Source organism: Typopeltis vanoorti, chromosome 15 (genome assembly GCF_054136105.1).
Source record: "Typopeltis vanoorti isolate ZY-2024b chromosome 15, IOZ_Tvanoo_1.0, whole genome shotgun sequence".
NCBI lineage: Eukaryota > Metazoa > Arthropoda > Arachnida > Uropygi > Thelyphonidae > Typopeltis > Typopeltis vanoorti.
Window position 1 is genome coordinate 109,249,260 of NC_143563.1, and position 17,897 is coordinate 109,267,156.

At 37.0% G+C, this 17,897-nt stretch overlaps 1 protein-coding gene across 1 annotated transcript in view; it reads left to right on the forward strand.

Annotated features, from left to right (window-relative positions):
• Window positions 1-17,897, forward strand: part of LOC150099067 (EF-hand domain-containing family member B-like) — a 175,142-nt gene that overhangs the window by 82,540 nt on the left and 74,705 nt on the right. Inside the window, exon 3 of the mRNA XM_090405805.1 lies at window positions 2,021-2,120. Within this exon, the coding sequence (XP_090261931.1) occupies window positions 2,021-2,120 (100 nt within the window). The remainder of the gene's footprint in view (window positions 1-2,020; window positions 2,121-17,897) is intronic.

A 17,897-nucleotide genomic window follows, 5' to 3' on the forward strand; every position in this document is an offset into this window, starting at 1 on the left:
TTGCTGTTAGTGGTTGATGGAGTCTGGAGAGCAATAGAGAGAGCACATGAAAAGGACAGGTTGTTTTAGTAGAGAAATTTTCAGCCGAAGGAGACCAAACAGTGGGGATTCAAGGATTTGTAGTCTGTGGCATGGTATGTAGGTTCTGATGAATGCACGTCTGCTCCCCCCCCACACACACAGGTGGAAAGATTTGTGTAAGGGGGAGCAGACGTGCATTCATCAGAACCTACATACCATGCCACAGACTACAAATCCTTGAATCCCCACTCCTTCGGCTGAAAATTTCTCTACTAAAATAACCTGTCCTTTTCATGTGCTCTCTCTATTGCTCTCCAGACTCCATCAACCACTCTGACCTCTTCAACTATTTCACTCTAAAGCTTGACTTTCTACACTCGAAAAACTTCAATAGTGAGGTCATCTTTCCTGGGAACATCAATATTTACAACTCACATTTGCTCCCCTTCTCCAGTTTCAATGATCAAGCAAGCAGGAATGCTGAGCTGTTTGCCATCAGTAGTGACCTATTTCATATCAATCTTCCTACCAGAATACCTGAAAAATCCTCCAATTTGCCAACACACTTGACCTCTTCCTAACTAACAAGCTCCCCTTCCAGGTATACCATGATTTTCAGTTTTCTCAGTTAACTTCTCTTTTGTCACAGAGCAACCTTCACCCACCAGTTCACAGTCTTGTATCCCTTGGCACTACAAGGGTACGAACTGGTAGGACGTTACTGACTTCTATTCTTCCTTCCCATGGTTCAACTACTGCTTCAGTTCTTCTGATTCAAACACCTGCTCAGACCGAACAACAGAAATCAATCTTATAGGAATGAAAGCTTTCAATCCCTTATTTCATTCCAAATTCTCAGCCACCATCTAAGCCTTGGTTCTCAAAAAAAAAAAGTGTGCTAATGCTGTAAAAGAAAAATCCTCTGCTTATCAGGAATGGCTCAAGACCAAAATCCCAGCTGCCCACTCTGCCTACACTGTAGCATGTAACAGTTGTAAAAGAATTATCACCAAGTTCAGGTCAGACTTTGAAAGGGCCAAATGCTGCAAACTCGCTTCCTGCTGTTAACTCTATACCAAGCTCAAATCCACCCAGCCATGGAATGTTGCTCCCATATTTGGGATAGTGCAACGAAATCCTCTCTTAGATTGCTTGATTTTATCTAGAAGAGGGCAGTCTGACTAGTTGATGATCCTTCTCTCACATATCTACGTTAATCTCTCTCTCTCTCTCTCTCTTATAGATGCTCAGTTTCTGCCTTGTGCCTCTCATACATATACTTTTATAGGCAGTGCTCTGATGAATTGGCCACTATTATTCCTCCACTGTCCTCAAAAATCATTAAAACAAGAGCCACTGCTAACCAACACTCTTTTACAGTCCATCTTGAAACTGATCCAACCAACTTTACAGCCTCCTCCTTCATTCCATCTATTTCTGCCCTTTGGAACAGTCTTTCCCACTCTGTCTTTCTCAAAGGTTATAATCCTCAGCTGTTTAAGCAAAATGTGAACATATTCCTCGTTTCTTCTATTCCTCTTGCCCACACATAGCATTAGTGTACTATAGGTCTCGTGGCCTTTCACGTGTATTTCAGATATATATTTTTAAAAAAAAGTGTTGAATAAGTCAGACGCCAATCTCCCATAGGTTAATGAATTCCATCTCCTGCCTTGAGAAATTCACCAACATCGATGTCTAAAGCAGGATTCAAATCCTTCAAATTCACAACCTGTTAGAGAGTGAGTATGCTAACCACTCAGTCATCCAGGTTGCCAGTGCTAATATACTTTTGTGTGAAACATCCCTTTTTAAAAGATTTCTGGAGACAGGATTTGATTTAAAACCCAGTTGTTTTCAAAGAAAAGTCAAATATTGCATTGTCCTCACAACTGCTTAACAGAAATCATTAACCTTATTTATAGAAGCACTTTGTGCATGCACACTTGCTCATTCTTGCATCTTAAATGATGAATATGTACATTTTCTGTTTCATTAGGAGACTATGTCGGAGATTTGATGTTTCCCCCTTCACCAACTGGTGGAAAATTTCGATTTGGAGGACCAACAGAATATGTAGCATGCTTTCAGATGAATAAGTATGTATGATAAATAACAATTTTTTTTCATTTGCATGTTTTGATGTAAGATCTGTTTAACACACAAGAGATTATAGTAGATTTTGACAAAAGAATGCGATAGCATGCATTGAATTTCATGGGATAAGGTTCAACTTGTTTTGAAGTTTATGGGACTTTTTCCTTACATAAGAAAAAAAAAACAAGTAACAACTCGATTTCCTTGCATGAGAAAAAGTGAGCCAAAAAGTTTTTTAATTATATTATTTCTGCATATTTAGGCTCATGTGTACAGAAGTATAAAAATACTATCAAAAAATTAAGTGAGCATAAGAGTAACTTAACAGAGAAATACATTTTTTTCCTTTATAATTTCACATCATTATGAGCTCAAACGTAATGTATTACAGTAAGTATCACTTATCCCTCAGCCTCATGATTTGAATGTGCAGTTTGTGCAGACAATCACAGGTTTGATAGTTTGAAATTTACAAGAAATTTTTGTGGATAATGAAAACAAATGATGAGTAAATGTGAATTGACAAGTCTCCCTGAGTATTATTAATGCATCTTCGGACTCATTCAGAACTCACTCATGATATGAGATACAAGAAGACTGATTTTTTATATTTATTTTTTTATAATGGTTTAATTCACAACACTAACGAAAAAATAAATATTATAATATATTTAATCACTGATATTTTGCTGGTTTTATACTTGCCATTTTCTGAGCACAAATAGATAGTTTGTCACAGTATGCAGACAGCAACAATTAGTTAAAAGTGGGTTAAAAGTGGTTAAAATAAAAATTTTAATAGACAATACAAATAATTAAAGTTCTGATTAGAGCCATCTATTTTTTTTTTGATAGAATACAGAGAGGGTTGACAAGTATTATTCAATCTTAAAATGATTGTCTCTCAGATTTTTGATAAATTTATATAGCCATACTAGTTGAGGTTATGGAGAATGTTTTAAAGCTGCTGCTGATTCCAGAACTAGTCTCTAACTTGTAATGACTTGCAGTGACTTGTAATGCACTTACAAAATTACAGATCATGATCTTACTAATACAGAAAAGAATAGTTTTTAAATTAGACTTTGCAGCCTAATGAAACTTTTAACAAACTTGAGCCTTTTTATGTAGAGCCACCCAGAATATATGGGGCACCAATAATTCACAAACGATACACATCCCCTATGTATAATATATATATAGTGTGATAAGGCTTAAGTGCTGGGAAAAACTCACAATAAAAGTTTAATGGAGTGACAGCACTAGAAAACGATTAAAGAAAGTGTTTATTGATTCCAATATTTCATCTCAGTTACAAAGACATCATCAGAGTACAAAATGATACTTGTAACACACACACACACACACAAAGGCAGTACAAAACTAACTGAAACATGTGGAGGAAAGACTAGTCCTAATTAGATGGGACACTCTCTATGGACACAGTCAGTGGTCTAGTACATAAACTGGGAAGTTTTATGCAACCATAAGAGAAGCAGCAGATTCCAAAAACAGTCTTTCTCTTCTATATTTACTGTGATGGAGCATGATGGTTTTTTTATAATTGATTCTGTGAGCTATTTCCAAAGCATGGTCTGCAAGGCCAGATTACCATGACTGCAGATGTATTTTTTATGTTCTTCCATTTAGATGGTAGCTGATTTTCCTGTCTGTCCATAGTAGGCCAGCTTGCAAGAGCAAGGAATTATATTTAGACCTGGAACTGAGAGGGGAGGGAATTTGTGTCTAGTGGAGCAGATAAGGTTATCTAGTCTCTTCACCAATGTACTCATAAATGACACAGTGGATCTACTGTGTCATTTCTGAGTCTTCACATCTTTTCCCACCGGACACTGTAGGACTATTTAAATAATGTGTGGAAAACGCTTTTCTCATATTTCCTTGCCTAGCATATCTGCTCTCCAGCCAAAAGGCTGCAGGTTCGAATCCCGCCGTGGGCATGGATGTTTGTGATTGTCTGTGAAAATACTAGTGGTGGGTGGTAGATGGCGTGGGTATAGTTCCAGTTCGTTGTAGTTGGTGGATTGAGTGTTAGAGACAGAGAGAGTTGTAGAGTAAGCCCTCCCTCGATGAGTCTTTGGACTCCCTGGAGGTGTCACATAATAATAATAATAATAATAATTTCAAGACAAATATTGGGAACAAAAAGAAGGACTTGCCATGAGCTCCCACCTTTTTTTCCAGCCATAATTAGCCAACCTATTTATGGAAATTTTCGAAACTAATGTATTAAATAACTATCAGAAGAAACCAAAAATTTGTTTACTTTATATTGGTGATATTTTCATCATTTAGTTGGGAACAGTGGATGAGCTGATTGCTTTAGAAGATTATCTGAACAACTTGCATCCCAATATAAAATTCACTCTTGAACTAGAACAACACAAAAAATTACCATTTTTTGTGTAATTTTTACCTCTATGAGGTAAATTTTTACCATTTAGCTGTGTGAGAGTAACTTAAAGTTGCTTTTTTACCTTGGCAAAAAATATCAAGATTCCTACATCCACCAAAACCTTCACATCACCCCCTTGAAGAAACCAGGCATCTATGAGATTCATTGCTCTTTTGGCATTTGTTATATAGGCCAGACAGGAAGATCGGGCCTGGCATTCCACATAACCACTACTGACCATCAAGTACTTTGGCAACAAACAAAAATGTCATGTATTGATCTGAACTGTTTTACAAGAAAATTTAAAGAAGCCTTGCAAATGCTTAGAATCCCTACACAACACAATAAAAATTAAAGGGTTAATTTTACATTAAGTATTGTCTACTTTCATCAAAAATTTAACTACCATGGACCTAGGATATAACATGTGTGATATCACAGAATGTGATAGCAACAACAACAAGCAATGTTCCAACCCACATACAGTAACAAATTTTGGATTTTCAATTATATGTTACAGTTATCAAAAACATCCAATATGTGTAATTAATTGTTAATAGTCCTTTGTTGTGTAAAACTTTTAGGTATACCTGAGGATGCAAGTCATATGACTTATGAAACTTTCAGGTTATAATTGCTTCTTTTTATTAAACTCTTTAATTACATAATAATGTGGTCTCAATACTGAAAACTTACCACAAAGCATAGCTAGTTTTAAATGGGGCTTGAAAATGGCTCAAAGATTGTATTTCTTTAAGATTCTGGATATTTTTTATCATGTGTCTCAGACATAGAGATGGCGATAGCATTAGTATAATCTTTCTAAAGAGAAGGTCATGGATTGGGGAAATTATTGATTTTTGATGCTGTGGGAGCCATTATCATTAGGTAGGTGGGCGACCAAGTTATCTAGAAAGGCCCGACTATTATTAGTTTCCTTTTCCGTAGTGCATTGAATTCTATTCCAAATTTAGAAGAGAAAGACTGATTTTAGAATCTGCTGCTCCTCTTAAATATCAGGCTAATTTAAATAATTAATACAGTTGCATAAAACTTCCCAAAATATGGGAAACGCTAATACTTTGAGATCCCATTTTACATCGTAGGCCACTCTTAATAAACTATGTAAAGACAACAGCATAGTCATTACTAGGTCTGACAAGGAAAGTGCTACCATTATCCTCGACTCCAGTGAATACAATAAGGAAATGGATATCATTCTATCATATGAGACTGCTCTGCCTACAGACGTTTAGATTATGATCCTACAAAGTCACAAATCAATAAACTAAACTGTCTACTCAAAGTTTCTTCCTGGCCTCCTGATATCACAAAAAAAAACTTAAACCCTTCAATTGCCATAATCCCTGGATATATGGCTTGTCTAAGATTCATAAACCCAGTTCCATCCCCCTCCCTCCACTACACATAGTAGATACTATTGATTCTCCCTGCAATAAATTATCCATATAGTTAGCAAAATTTCTTGCTCCCCCCCTTTCATACCATATCATACATAAAAAAAACTTCCAATTTTAAAAGTTCCATTGAAAATATGATTGTTAATGATAGTGATATCTAGTGAGTTTTGACATCACCTCATTGTTCACTAACATACCCTCTGTCTGTTTATAAATTTTGTTCTTTAATATCATTGACCTACTTTCTATTGCTATCCATTCCAGTTATTTCTCTTGGAAGAACAAAATTTATAAACAGATAGAGGATACCGCTATGGGGTCTCCCCCTCTCATGCTCCCTTGCCAATATTTTTATGGAAGGTTTTGAAAAACAAGTTCTTGACTCGGCTCCTCTCAAACCTTCTATCTGATTGAGATATGTAGGACGCCTTTTCTGTTTGGTCTAATGTGGCCCAGACACATTAGATACTTTTCTATGTCACCTCAATAGCCTTCACCCTACCCTAGAATCCAAAAAAAGAAACTAATAATAGTCTGACCTTTTTAGACACCTTTGTTACCTGCCTACCTAATGGTAACCTGCCCTTTTCAGTATATAGGAAACCCACCCACACAGGTAGATACATTCACAAACTTTCCCAATCATCTACCCCTCTCAACAATATGTTGTCATAAAAACACTTACCCATAGACCTTATAACCTTTGTTCCAATGAGACCTCTCTTGCAGCAGAACTTAATCATATACACCGCACTTTTCTGTCTAATGGTTACAGTTCCCACAATAAAAAAAAAAATCAGTCATTTCCTCAATCCACGACCAAAATTTCTTGCTTCCCCCCTTTCATACCACAACATACTAAAATCTTTAGAAAGATTTTAGTAATGCTATCGCCATCCTCTGTGTCTGAGGCACATCAGAAAATTTATCCAGAATCTTAAAGAAATATAATCTTTGCACCACTTCCAAGCCCCACTTAAAACTAGCTATCCTTATCTGCTCTACTAAACACAAATTCCCTTCCCCTCTCAGTTCCAGGTGTATATAGAATCCCTTGTTCCTGCAAGTTGGCCTACTATGGACAGACAGGAAGATCAGCTATCATGGAAGAACAAAAATACATCTGTAGTCATGATTATATAGTCAGTCTGGCCTCACAGACCAAGCTTTGGATACAGCTCACAGAATTAGTTGAAAAAAAAAAAAAACATCATGCTCCATCACAGTAAATTTAGACGAGAAGGACTGTTTTTAGAATCTGCTGCTTCTCTTAAAAATCAGCCTAATTTAAATAAATATGGTTACATAAAACTTCCCAAAATACTAATATTTTGTGATCCCACTTCACATTCTAGGCTGGTGTTGATGGCCTAGAATGTAAAGATAGAGAACATAAAAATATAATGTAAACATAAGAGAGTGTTCCACCTAATTAGGACTCTAGTCTTTCTTCCACATGTTTCAGTTAGTTTTGTACTGCCTTTGTGTGTGTGTGTGTGTTATAAGTCTCATATTATATTCCCTGACGGGGTGTCTGTAACTGAGATGAAATATTTGAAGCATTAAATACTTCTTTTAATCGTTTCTTAGTTCTGTTTCAGTTGAAACATCTTATATGCAAACTTCTTGCTAAATTTGTCTAAATCACTAGTTCTCTCTCTCACACACACAGGCATTTCTTCATCCTTTGTAAAAAAAAAATTCTGTTCAGTTAAAAAGTATAGTAAATAACCATGTTCTAAAAGTTCAGACATAATGATTAGCTTTACTAATATACCATTAACTGAGCCCCTTGATTTGATGAAGAGACTCAGTTAATGATACAGTTGATTTCTCCAGTTAATTTTCCCCCTAATATATTTAAATTCACATTTACAGTGTATTCTTGTTATTTCTCATGAAAAGAAAAAATATACAAAAAAAAAAACGCCTCCCCCCCATTTGGTTAATTTTTTCATAGAACACTTAGAGAACCAAGCACTCGGCTCAGCCATGCTCATACCAGTGGTTTGGCTATCTATCTATCTCAATGGCTTTAACAGGCCTTTAAGGCCCACAACCTTCCAAGCATGCTTGGATTTCGTAACCGAAATACGAGGATAGAATGGTCACTCCTATGCCTCAAGGTATTCTTGGCTGTATCCCTGTGTGTTCAAGGGGCCGGTTTGCCTGCTTGCGGGATGAAAAACACCAGATAAACTGGCGGAAAAAACCCTACTGCCCGCGCCCAAGACCGGCTAACTTGGCTATGACTGAGGAAGATCCTTCAGCTCCTCACGTCTCCGACGGGAATCGAACCTAGGACACTCCTTCCCCAGGCATATGGTTGCGAAGCGCAAAGCCACTAGGCTAACCGCGCGGACAGTGGTTTGGCTGCACTGTGTAAATAATGTTTTTGCTATTTGCCACATGGTCCAGACACATTAGATACATTTTTAGTGCATTTAAATAGCCAACATCCTCAAATCCATTTCACAGTGGAAAAGGAATCAAATAACTGACTACCCCTCCAGGATACACTAATCACAAGTCTTCAAAAATGGTTCATTATCTTTTTCTATTTACAGAAAGCCTACATAAATATCTTCCAGTATGAAGATATTTGCACAAACAATTGCACCATTATCTTTTGCATGTTTTCTCAATTCCCTCCCTCTCCTTACCATAAGGCCTCAACAAAAACTGTTATTTTTCCATATATTCTGGGTGCATCTGAAAAAATATTCCAGAGTGCTTAATAAATACCAGCACCACACCACATTTAAACACAATCACCTGACAAATTCCATCCTTTATCACATCCAGGAATATGTGAAGTGCTCAGTACTTGTGACCTGGCTTGCTAGGAAAGTATTGGACAGACAGGCAGATCAGCATCCATCTGCCTGGAGGAACACAAGTCTTACATCTGTAAACACAACTATGGTCATTCAGGCTTGGACCATGTTTTGGACACCACCCACAGGGTATCATGGAAGAAAACCACCATGCTCCACCGCAGCAAATTCAAGAAATAGAGACTTTTCTTAGAAGCAGCAGCAGCTCTCAGAAACCAACCAAATCTTAATAAATACGGTTGCATTAAGCTTCTGAAGATTTGGGAAATACTCATCACCAGCGGTCCCACCTTACATTCCACGCCACCTACTACCGCCCTTAGAGGGCGCTCCACCTAAATAGGACTTTAGTGTCACCCACGTGGTTGGGCTTAGTATTGTATGATATTCGTGTGCATGTTACATTAGTTGTTTTTGTAATCCCCGTAGATGTCCTAGTGACTAGGATGAAATATAGAAAGTATTAAATTCTATTTTAATCCTTTTTGAGTGTTGTAAAAAATCCATTAAGCCTCCAACATGATAGTTTCATAAAAACTAATGAAATATCAGCACCTAAGTAAATAAATATCTTATTTATTTTCTTATTATTGTCTTGTGTTGTGAATTAAACCATTATAAAAAAAAATTCAAGATGAACTATCAATTCATAATCCTGTCTGCTCATCATACGAAAAGACTGGGGGGTATCAGTTTAATTCAACTAAATGTAAAGTCTTGGTTTGGGATACATTGATGGGAGGCTGTATACTGTTTGGAGGATGTGGGGTCATCCCCTGACTGGTAGAAACCTAAAATTCAGGGAACATATTGCAAAGGTGGTGAAGGTAACCCAGAGGATTGCTATAATATTGAGAAGGAAGCTGACTTGCAGAAATAAGAGTTGTCATTCCATTGTATAAAGCCCTGATCATACCACATCTGGACTATTGTGCTCACATTTTGTCTCCCGGATTTGAAAGGCATAAATTAACCTTTGAAAGAGTTCAGAGATGGATAACAAAGATGATATCATGACTCTACAATGTTAATTATGAGGATAGACAGGGAATATGGACTGCAAAGTTTTGTAGATAGGAGAAGAAGTGATATGATTGAGACAGTTAAACTGTTGATAAGTAGTTACAGAGTTGACACTGTTGAGTTCTTTTGTTTGGAAACAAGGGGAAGGAGCAAGGACAAGGGGCCATCCCTGGAGGTTGTGAAAGTAAGTCATGAGCAAGTGTGAGAAGTAATTTCGTTGCATTTGGGTGGTTGAACCATAGAATGCATTGCTTGATACAGTGGTGAGAGCATGAATGGTGAATGAATTCAAGGAGCGGTACGATAGACTGTTTTCTAGGATGGGTTTCCAATGATGAGTGTTATAGACATACCTGTCTATAACACTCATCATTGTAAGTTATACCTGTCTGTAAGACTAAAACTAAGGATGAACGTTTTTACATGTATATGAAAAATTTTCACAACTACAACCAAAAGCTAAATTTATTGCCAGCATACTAATAAATTATATTACACAAAAAATGTATTATAAATTTCATACAAATTAAATTGCAATATGTTTTTGTCAAAAGTCCTAAAAAATTTCCTAATGATGTAGTTAAGGAATTAATGTACATGTCATGGTCCAGTACTGAAGCCTGTGTAACTCTATTTGTAACATTCCTACTCCCAGATATTGCTCCCCCACCTAAAACTCTCTGATATTTATCAGAGAGCCAGTTACCTGTCCAATTCATTAAATTGGTATTTATACTCATAGGCTGTAATTTACATATAAACTTATTATATGGCACCCTGTCAAATACCTTTGAAAAATCCAAAAAAAAATGCCTGTATATGCCTTACCCTCATTCACTGCCTTGTTTTTCTATTGTAAAAGGAACCAGATTACTAAAATAAGAGCACTCTTTAACAGGTTATTGCCAGCCTGCATAAATAATATTGCCCCCACCTCCCATTCCATATACAAATTCTTACCAGTTTTGCCAAAATCTTAATGACTACAAACAGGTCTCTAGTTTGATACCTCCATTTTACCATCACCTTTATGCAATGGCACTATCTTATCCTACATCTCCAGGAACCTGTCCCATTGCAAGACTTTCTCCTTAATTAGCCAAGTTAATGGCACAGTCAGTTCCATGGCATGTTCCCTTAAAACACAGGTGCAATTCCATCTAGTCCCCCTGCTTTATTGACATTTAGCATACTCAGGATTCAGAACGCATCCTCTACACTTACTTTTAACTTAACCGCTCCTGGTACAGTAGGCATTATTCTAGGAATAATGCCTACTGTACCAGAATGGGACACTCTAATAAAGTGATCATTAAATAGCTCAGCTATGTTATTACATTGGTCACCAGAGTTCCATCTCTATCCACTATCATTATCCTCTTGCTCACCACATAGCAAAAAAAAAAAAAAAAAAAAAAAACCTCCTTATAATTCTTGTTGGATTAGAGTGTTAGTCTCCTCTCACATTCTAACTTTTCTCTCCTTACATTACTAGTCACTTTCCTAGCCTGAGCCTTGTATTACTCATGCAACTTCTCTCTCCCTCTTTATGTTTTCCATAATCTCTTATTCATCTGCAATTCCTGTTATATTTCTTTTGTCATTCATCTGACTCCATATTGTTTTATCTTTTTCATTCAAGGTATACAATCTGCCATTGCTGTCAACAATTTTTTCTTAAGTATCTCCTATTATGCACTGATGATCGCTCTTCCTTCAAGGTCTTTCATCCATTGTACTGTTATAAGCTGGTTTCTAAGTCTGTAATAGTTACCGGCCTTATAATTCCACATAAATTCCTCTGCCTTGATACCTCTACATGCTTGCTCATCCTCAAAGTCAGTTCTATATCATTACTCTCACCAACTGGGGACAAATATGACATCTCAGTTACAAACAGATCCTCTGATGCTTTGAACAAATCCAAATCTCTTGATCCTCATGTTACCTTCACTACATACTGCCTAAGACAGTTATCCCTCAAGAAATCCAAAATTTGATTTCCCTTATTACTGCATGCTGTCTTCTTTGCCCAATTTATATTTTGCTATAGTTGAAGCCCCCCCCCCCACTTAATGAACACTCACTTTGCAGTTGCCAGTCATCACTATATGTATTTCTTGGCCTATAATAACAACATTCCACTAAATATCTTGTATAAGCTTCTATATCACACCATAGACTCTCAAGCCATTAGTATCATTTCCATTGTGATTCACCACTCTGTGAGGGCACGATTTATCTCTTATCATAAGTAACACTCCACCACCACTTTTATCTTTCTTATCCTGCCAAAATATGCTATACCCTTTGATTTCCATTCCTGTTAGAATGTCCTCCTCAGTTAACTAAGTTTTCTCATACCAACAGTCTTTGGAGAGACTGAGTTAACCCTCTCATGCATAAGGGTCTCATATGAGGACACATATATTTTCCCTCATAATAATTATTCATTCATAATTTAGTGCTACTGTATGCATGTAGTCGTCATCTGGAGAGACCGAAGTTTTCTTAGAAACCACACCAGATGGCAGGAGTTTCAACAGAGTTACAGGAATACCAATCTCTCTGCAGTATGGTGATATCAAGAAAGAAGTGGAAAGCTGCTATTTTGTTGATTTGAATTTGGTGATTTTATGAGTCTTCTGGAAAGGTTAGTATGGTTTTATATATTGTTACTCCTTGTAGATGGAGTGTGAATGTTTAATTTGTTCATGTTTATTACCATATTCATAAAATGAACTTGAAAACAACCTGTCCTCACATGAGGACGATATGTTTGTAAGGTAATCTATGCGGCAAATAGTTTGAAATTAGAAAGTTGTACAATATTTTTATAATTTTATTTTATTTTATTTTTGCAAACATAAATGAATAGTAAGTGTGTTAATTGGCATTATCATCTCTTTTACAGATGGATAACTAAAAGCCAGGTCCATTAAGCATAAAAAAGGCCTATTACCACAAAGGACTTACTGAAGAGGAGATTGAAAAACTGTTGGGGGAATCTGAAGATGGTTTGGAGCTGAGTGGTTCTGATGATGATCCTACAGAGAGTGACAGTTCAAGTGAAGACAGTGATGTTCAGTGTCCTTCCCCTGTTGGTCATATTCACAACGTTCAAAGTCCAGCTAGTATGCAAAATACAGATAGCTGGTCATATGCCATTGCAGAAATAACCAGTGTGGTTTAGTGAGAAAGATAATCCCTTTCCACAGTTTAGAGGAAAACACCAAGTAAATATTCACAGAGAGAGCCCTGTAGATTATTTTTCACAGCTGTTTCCAGATGTGAATTGATGGAGGAAATTGTGAAACAAACTAATCTGTATGCATACCTTAAAGGCAAAGATATAGACACTTACTGTGACTGAACTCAAAATTTACCTTGGAATTGTACTTGTCATGACATACATAAAATACCCACTTGTAAGGCAGTATTGGTCTTCTGAACATGGACTGTGCATGGATGTTATAGCTGATGCTATGTCGTGAACAGATGGGAGGACATAAGGCGATATTTGCATTTTGTTGATTTAGACACAGTACCTACCAACAATAAAGACAAAGCAATACGTATAAGACTAGTGCTGTAAAAGTTTCATGATATAATAAAATTAGTTTAATCCTTTATCCAAGTGTGAGCAAACAAAGTTTGCGCCTGAAAGTATCTTCAGGACTAGGGCAAGGTGGTACAACACCAGGGCAGCTCGTTGCAAAGGTGGAGCAAGATACCAACACTCCTATCTCAGTATCTCCTATAATGCAAAACACATTTCCTTGCGGATATGTCTAATGTTATGCATTAAGGGAAGGGCCACTACCCAGACTAGTTTCGACCTTTATTGAGGTCTCTTCAGTGGGAGCCAGGCCCAAGTGGAAATACCAGGCAGAAGCATTAGCAGGTCATCTCTACCTATGCTTCTGCCTGGTGCCTAATGCTACTGCCTGGTATTTCCACTTGGGCCTGGCTCCCACTGAAGAGACCTCAATAAAGGTCGAAACTAGTCTGGGTAGTGGCCCTTCCCTTAATGCATAACATTAGACATATCCGCAAGGAGATGTGTTTTGCATTATGGGAAATACTGAGATAGGCATGTTGGTAGCTTGCTCCACCTTTGCAACGAGTTGCCTGGTGTTGTACCACCTTACCCTAGTCCTGAAGATACTTTCAGGCGCAAACTTTGTTTGCTCACACTTGGATAAAGGATTAAACTAATTTTATTATACTCTAACCAAGTGAAAAATAAACTTTCAACATCAAAAAAGTTTCATGAAACATTCCATGCTGCTGTCAGCCCAGAAGAATTTCAAAGTGTAGATGAGATACGTTCACAACTCAAACAATACTTACCTAAGAAGCCAAAAAAAATGAGGTTTCAAAATGTGGGTGAGGCATTTCAGGCTATGTATATTGTTTTGATCTTTATGTAGGTGCAGATCCTGTAAGACAAAATTCACCCTCATTCAGTGCAAGTGAAAATGTAGTACTTAGACTTTGTCATGATCTTGCTGGTAAGAACTTCAAGGTGTACGCAGACAACTTCTTCATGAGCATCCCTCTAATTAAAAAACTAAAGGAAGATGATATTTATTATGTGGGTACATGTAGAAGAAATCGACTTCAAGGTGCTGACATGAAACTTAAAAATGAAAAGGATTTGCAGAAGATGGGATGAGGAAATATGTCAGTTACCACTTCCTCTGATGGCATTACATCACTAGATGGGTTGATAACTCAATAGTACATGTGGTATCTAGCTACTTAGGAGCGGAACCTGTCAGTGTATGTCAGAGGTTCAGCCAGAAAATAAAAAAGTGTGTTGAAATTCCACTACCTCATAGCATAGCTGTTTATAACAAACATATGGGTGGAGTGGACCTTATGAACTCTCTTGTGGCTTTGATCCTGGTATTGAAATGATACCAGGAACAAATGATGGTATATGAGAATTTTTTCCCATATGTTGAACGTACTTGTTTGTAATACACGAATCATTTGGAAATAGGAAGAAAAAGAAAAATTGGATTTGTTGGAATTCAAATCAAGAGTGGCAACTGCTTTGATATATCAAGGTTTAGCTCAGCTAGGTACAAAGAAACGAGGATGCCCTTCAAGTCAGACACCATCAGCACTAAAGAAACGCAAATTTCACTCTGTACCACATGAGAAATGTTTTGATGGCATTGGCACTTCCCAAAGAAGACAGCAGGTGCTAATGCCAATCGTTGCAGAGATGTACACTGCAGATACATCTGTGGTAGATGTGAGGTTCCAATCTGTCCATAATGTTTTCAGTCTTTCCATACAAAATGAGGCAAAGAGAATAAGACTGTTCTTGATTTACATAGCTGTACTGCAAATTCTGATTGTTCTGCTTTTTTATATGTACTAAGTAATCCAACTTTTGATCATTCATGCAGTGTCTTTCAATGAAAATAAATTCCTTAGTCTAAGTCATTTCCATAGAAATATGTCTGTAGGCATTAGTGCATGATGTCCTTAAATGAGGACATCATTTTTTACATATACAAAACAAAAATTTAGCAAAATTAATGAATTCATGGTAATACTGTAAGATTAAATGGTACTATACCATGCCATTATAATTTTTTATAAATGAATATAAAAATTCATGCATGAGAGGGTTAATCAAATGCCACAAACCTATTCCCTTTATTCCTAATGCTCCTAGCATTTGTATACAGAAAAACCAGTTCATTTGACAGTATTCTTATAGTCATTATCACTCTCCTCATAATTTACCTGTCTGTAAAATAGTGTACACCCTTTCATTTCTCAAACCCCACTATCCCCATATGAGGCTATCCATGATATGTTCCACCCATGCAATCAATTCAGGTTTCTCCACCTTGACACATATACTTGCCAGAAATCAACAGCCTCTCCAAATGCCTATGCCCTTCTGCATTCAAATGTAATCCTTGTCTTGTATACAACAACTCTCGCTACTAGAGAAAGGTTTAAATTATGCCATTGTCCCGAGGTCAGTAAATAAACTAGATATAATCTATCATATCGAGAGAGGTTTAAGATCCCTCCCCGCCAATTTAGCTGAAAGAATATGGATGGAAACTGCCTGTTTACTAAATTCAACCAAAAAATTAAGCAGCAACCTAAACAAAGCTGAAAAACTGGCTCTCAAATCCCTAAAAAATAGCCGTAACATTATTATCACAAAAGCAGATAAAGGGAATGTCACTGTCGTTTTAAATCAGACAACCTACATAGACAAAATGAACCATTTGGTATCGGACCACAACACCTACCAAATGGTAAATTACAACCCCACTCAACGCAACAAAAAGAAAACTACTGAACTACTTAAATCAGTTAACATGTGGCCAGAAGAAAAAATTAATACCGCAGTATGCCCACATGACCAGAATTTATGGCCTGCCAAAAGTACACGAAACAGACACACCATTATGTCCAGTTGTAGAAGGAATGATGTCCGAATTACTACTTAGCCAAAAAATTAGCAGCCACACTCAAGGAATTGGTTGGTCTTTCTCCTTCCTACATAAAAAATACACAATTCATAAGCAAAATTAAAAACATTGCACTCAATGACCAAGATCTATTAGTCAGCTTTGACATAACTTCCCTTTTCACCAATATCCCAATCAATGATACTATCTTGCTCTTACAGAACATATTTCCACACGACATCACGGGCCTCTTTGCCCACATACTCCGCTCCAGATATTTCGTGTGGCAAAATAATTTTTACCTACAGAAAGAGGGTACAGCTACGGGCTCACCAATTTCCCCCCCAATAGCGAACTTTTATATGGAAGACTTTGAGCAACGAGCTCTAGAGGCAGCTTGCCTAAAACCCAAAATGTGGCTCAGATAGGGCGAAGATATTTTCGCCATTTGGCCCCATGGCCACGAAGCACTAAATACATTCCTTAGCCACCTGAACAAACAACACAAACTCATCCAATTCACTATTGAAATAGAAAAAAACAACTCTCTTCCGTTCCTAGACACACTTGTCACACGTCTTCCTTCAGGCTGTCCTTCTTGGTTTACCACAAACCTATACACACAGGCCAGTACATACACAAAACTTCTTATCACCACCCAACAAAAACTAGGGGTCATAAACATCCTTAAACATAGAGCTCAAACTATTTGTTCAAATGAACAAGCTCTTAACCATGAATATGAAACCATCAAGCATACTTTTATAAAAAATGGATACAGTATAAAAACCATTCACAAGATTCTCCACAAAGATACCACTGATAACAAAAAAAGATTTCAAGCATGCTATTGCTATACCATATGTTAGAGGTATTTCTGAAAAAATAGACAGAACACTACACAAATACAACATCAAAACCATCTTTAAACCCCCGACAAAATTAAGACACCTACTCAGTTCTTCCAAGGATCCTCTGCCACACCTATCCTACCCAGGGTTTACAAAATACAATGCACATGCAACATACCATACATAGGGGAAACAGGGCGAACCATTCCACTGAGGAAGGATGAACACAAACGACACATAGAATACCTCCATTTTGGAAAAACCAGCCTTTCTGACCATGCACTCCAAACATACCACAGAATTGATTGGAAAGGTACCAAATCCTACACCGCACCAAAACCTGGTTCGAGCGGAAATTCAAAGAAGCATGTGAAATGCTCAAAAATGATCCGAATCTTAATAAAAATGATGAAAGGGACACAAAACACGTGTTGAAAAGATTATTTTACTGATTAAGAATAAAAATGATGGTCTAACCATTCCAAGAATGTGGAGGGCCCATCTGCAACCTTCATAGCAACCACAAAGAAAAATCTCAATACAAGAAGACTTGGCGAAGTGTTTTTTTTTTTTTTTCCCCTGAACATTCAATAGCGACCTTACTGTACAAATCCAGAAGATAATTGTAATATAACAATATGAACTGTATAATTCCAGAAGAATCCTAATACGTAAGGACTTTAGCAGAGTTTATCGTAGTTTTTTTTTTTTTTTTTAATCACTGGAGGGCAGGCTAAGAAAAAAGATTAGTTAACAACATAGATGTAATTTACCTGTAT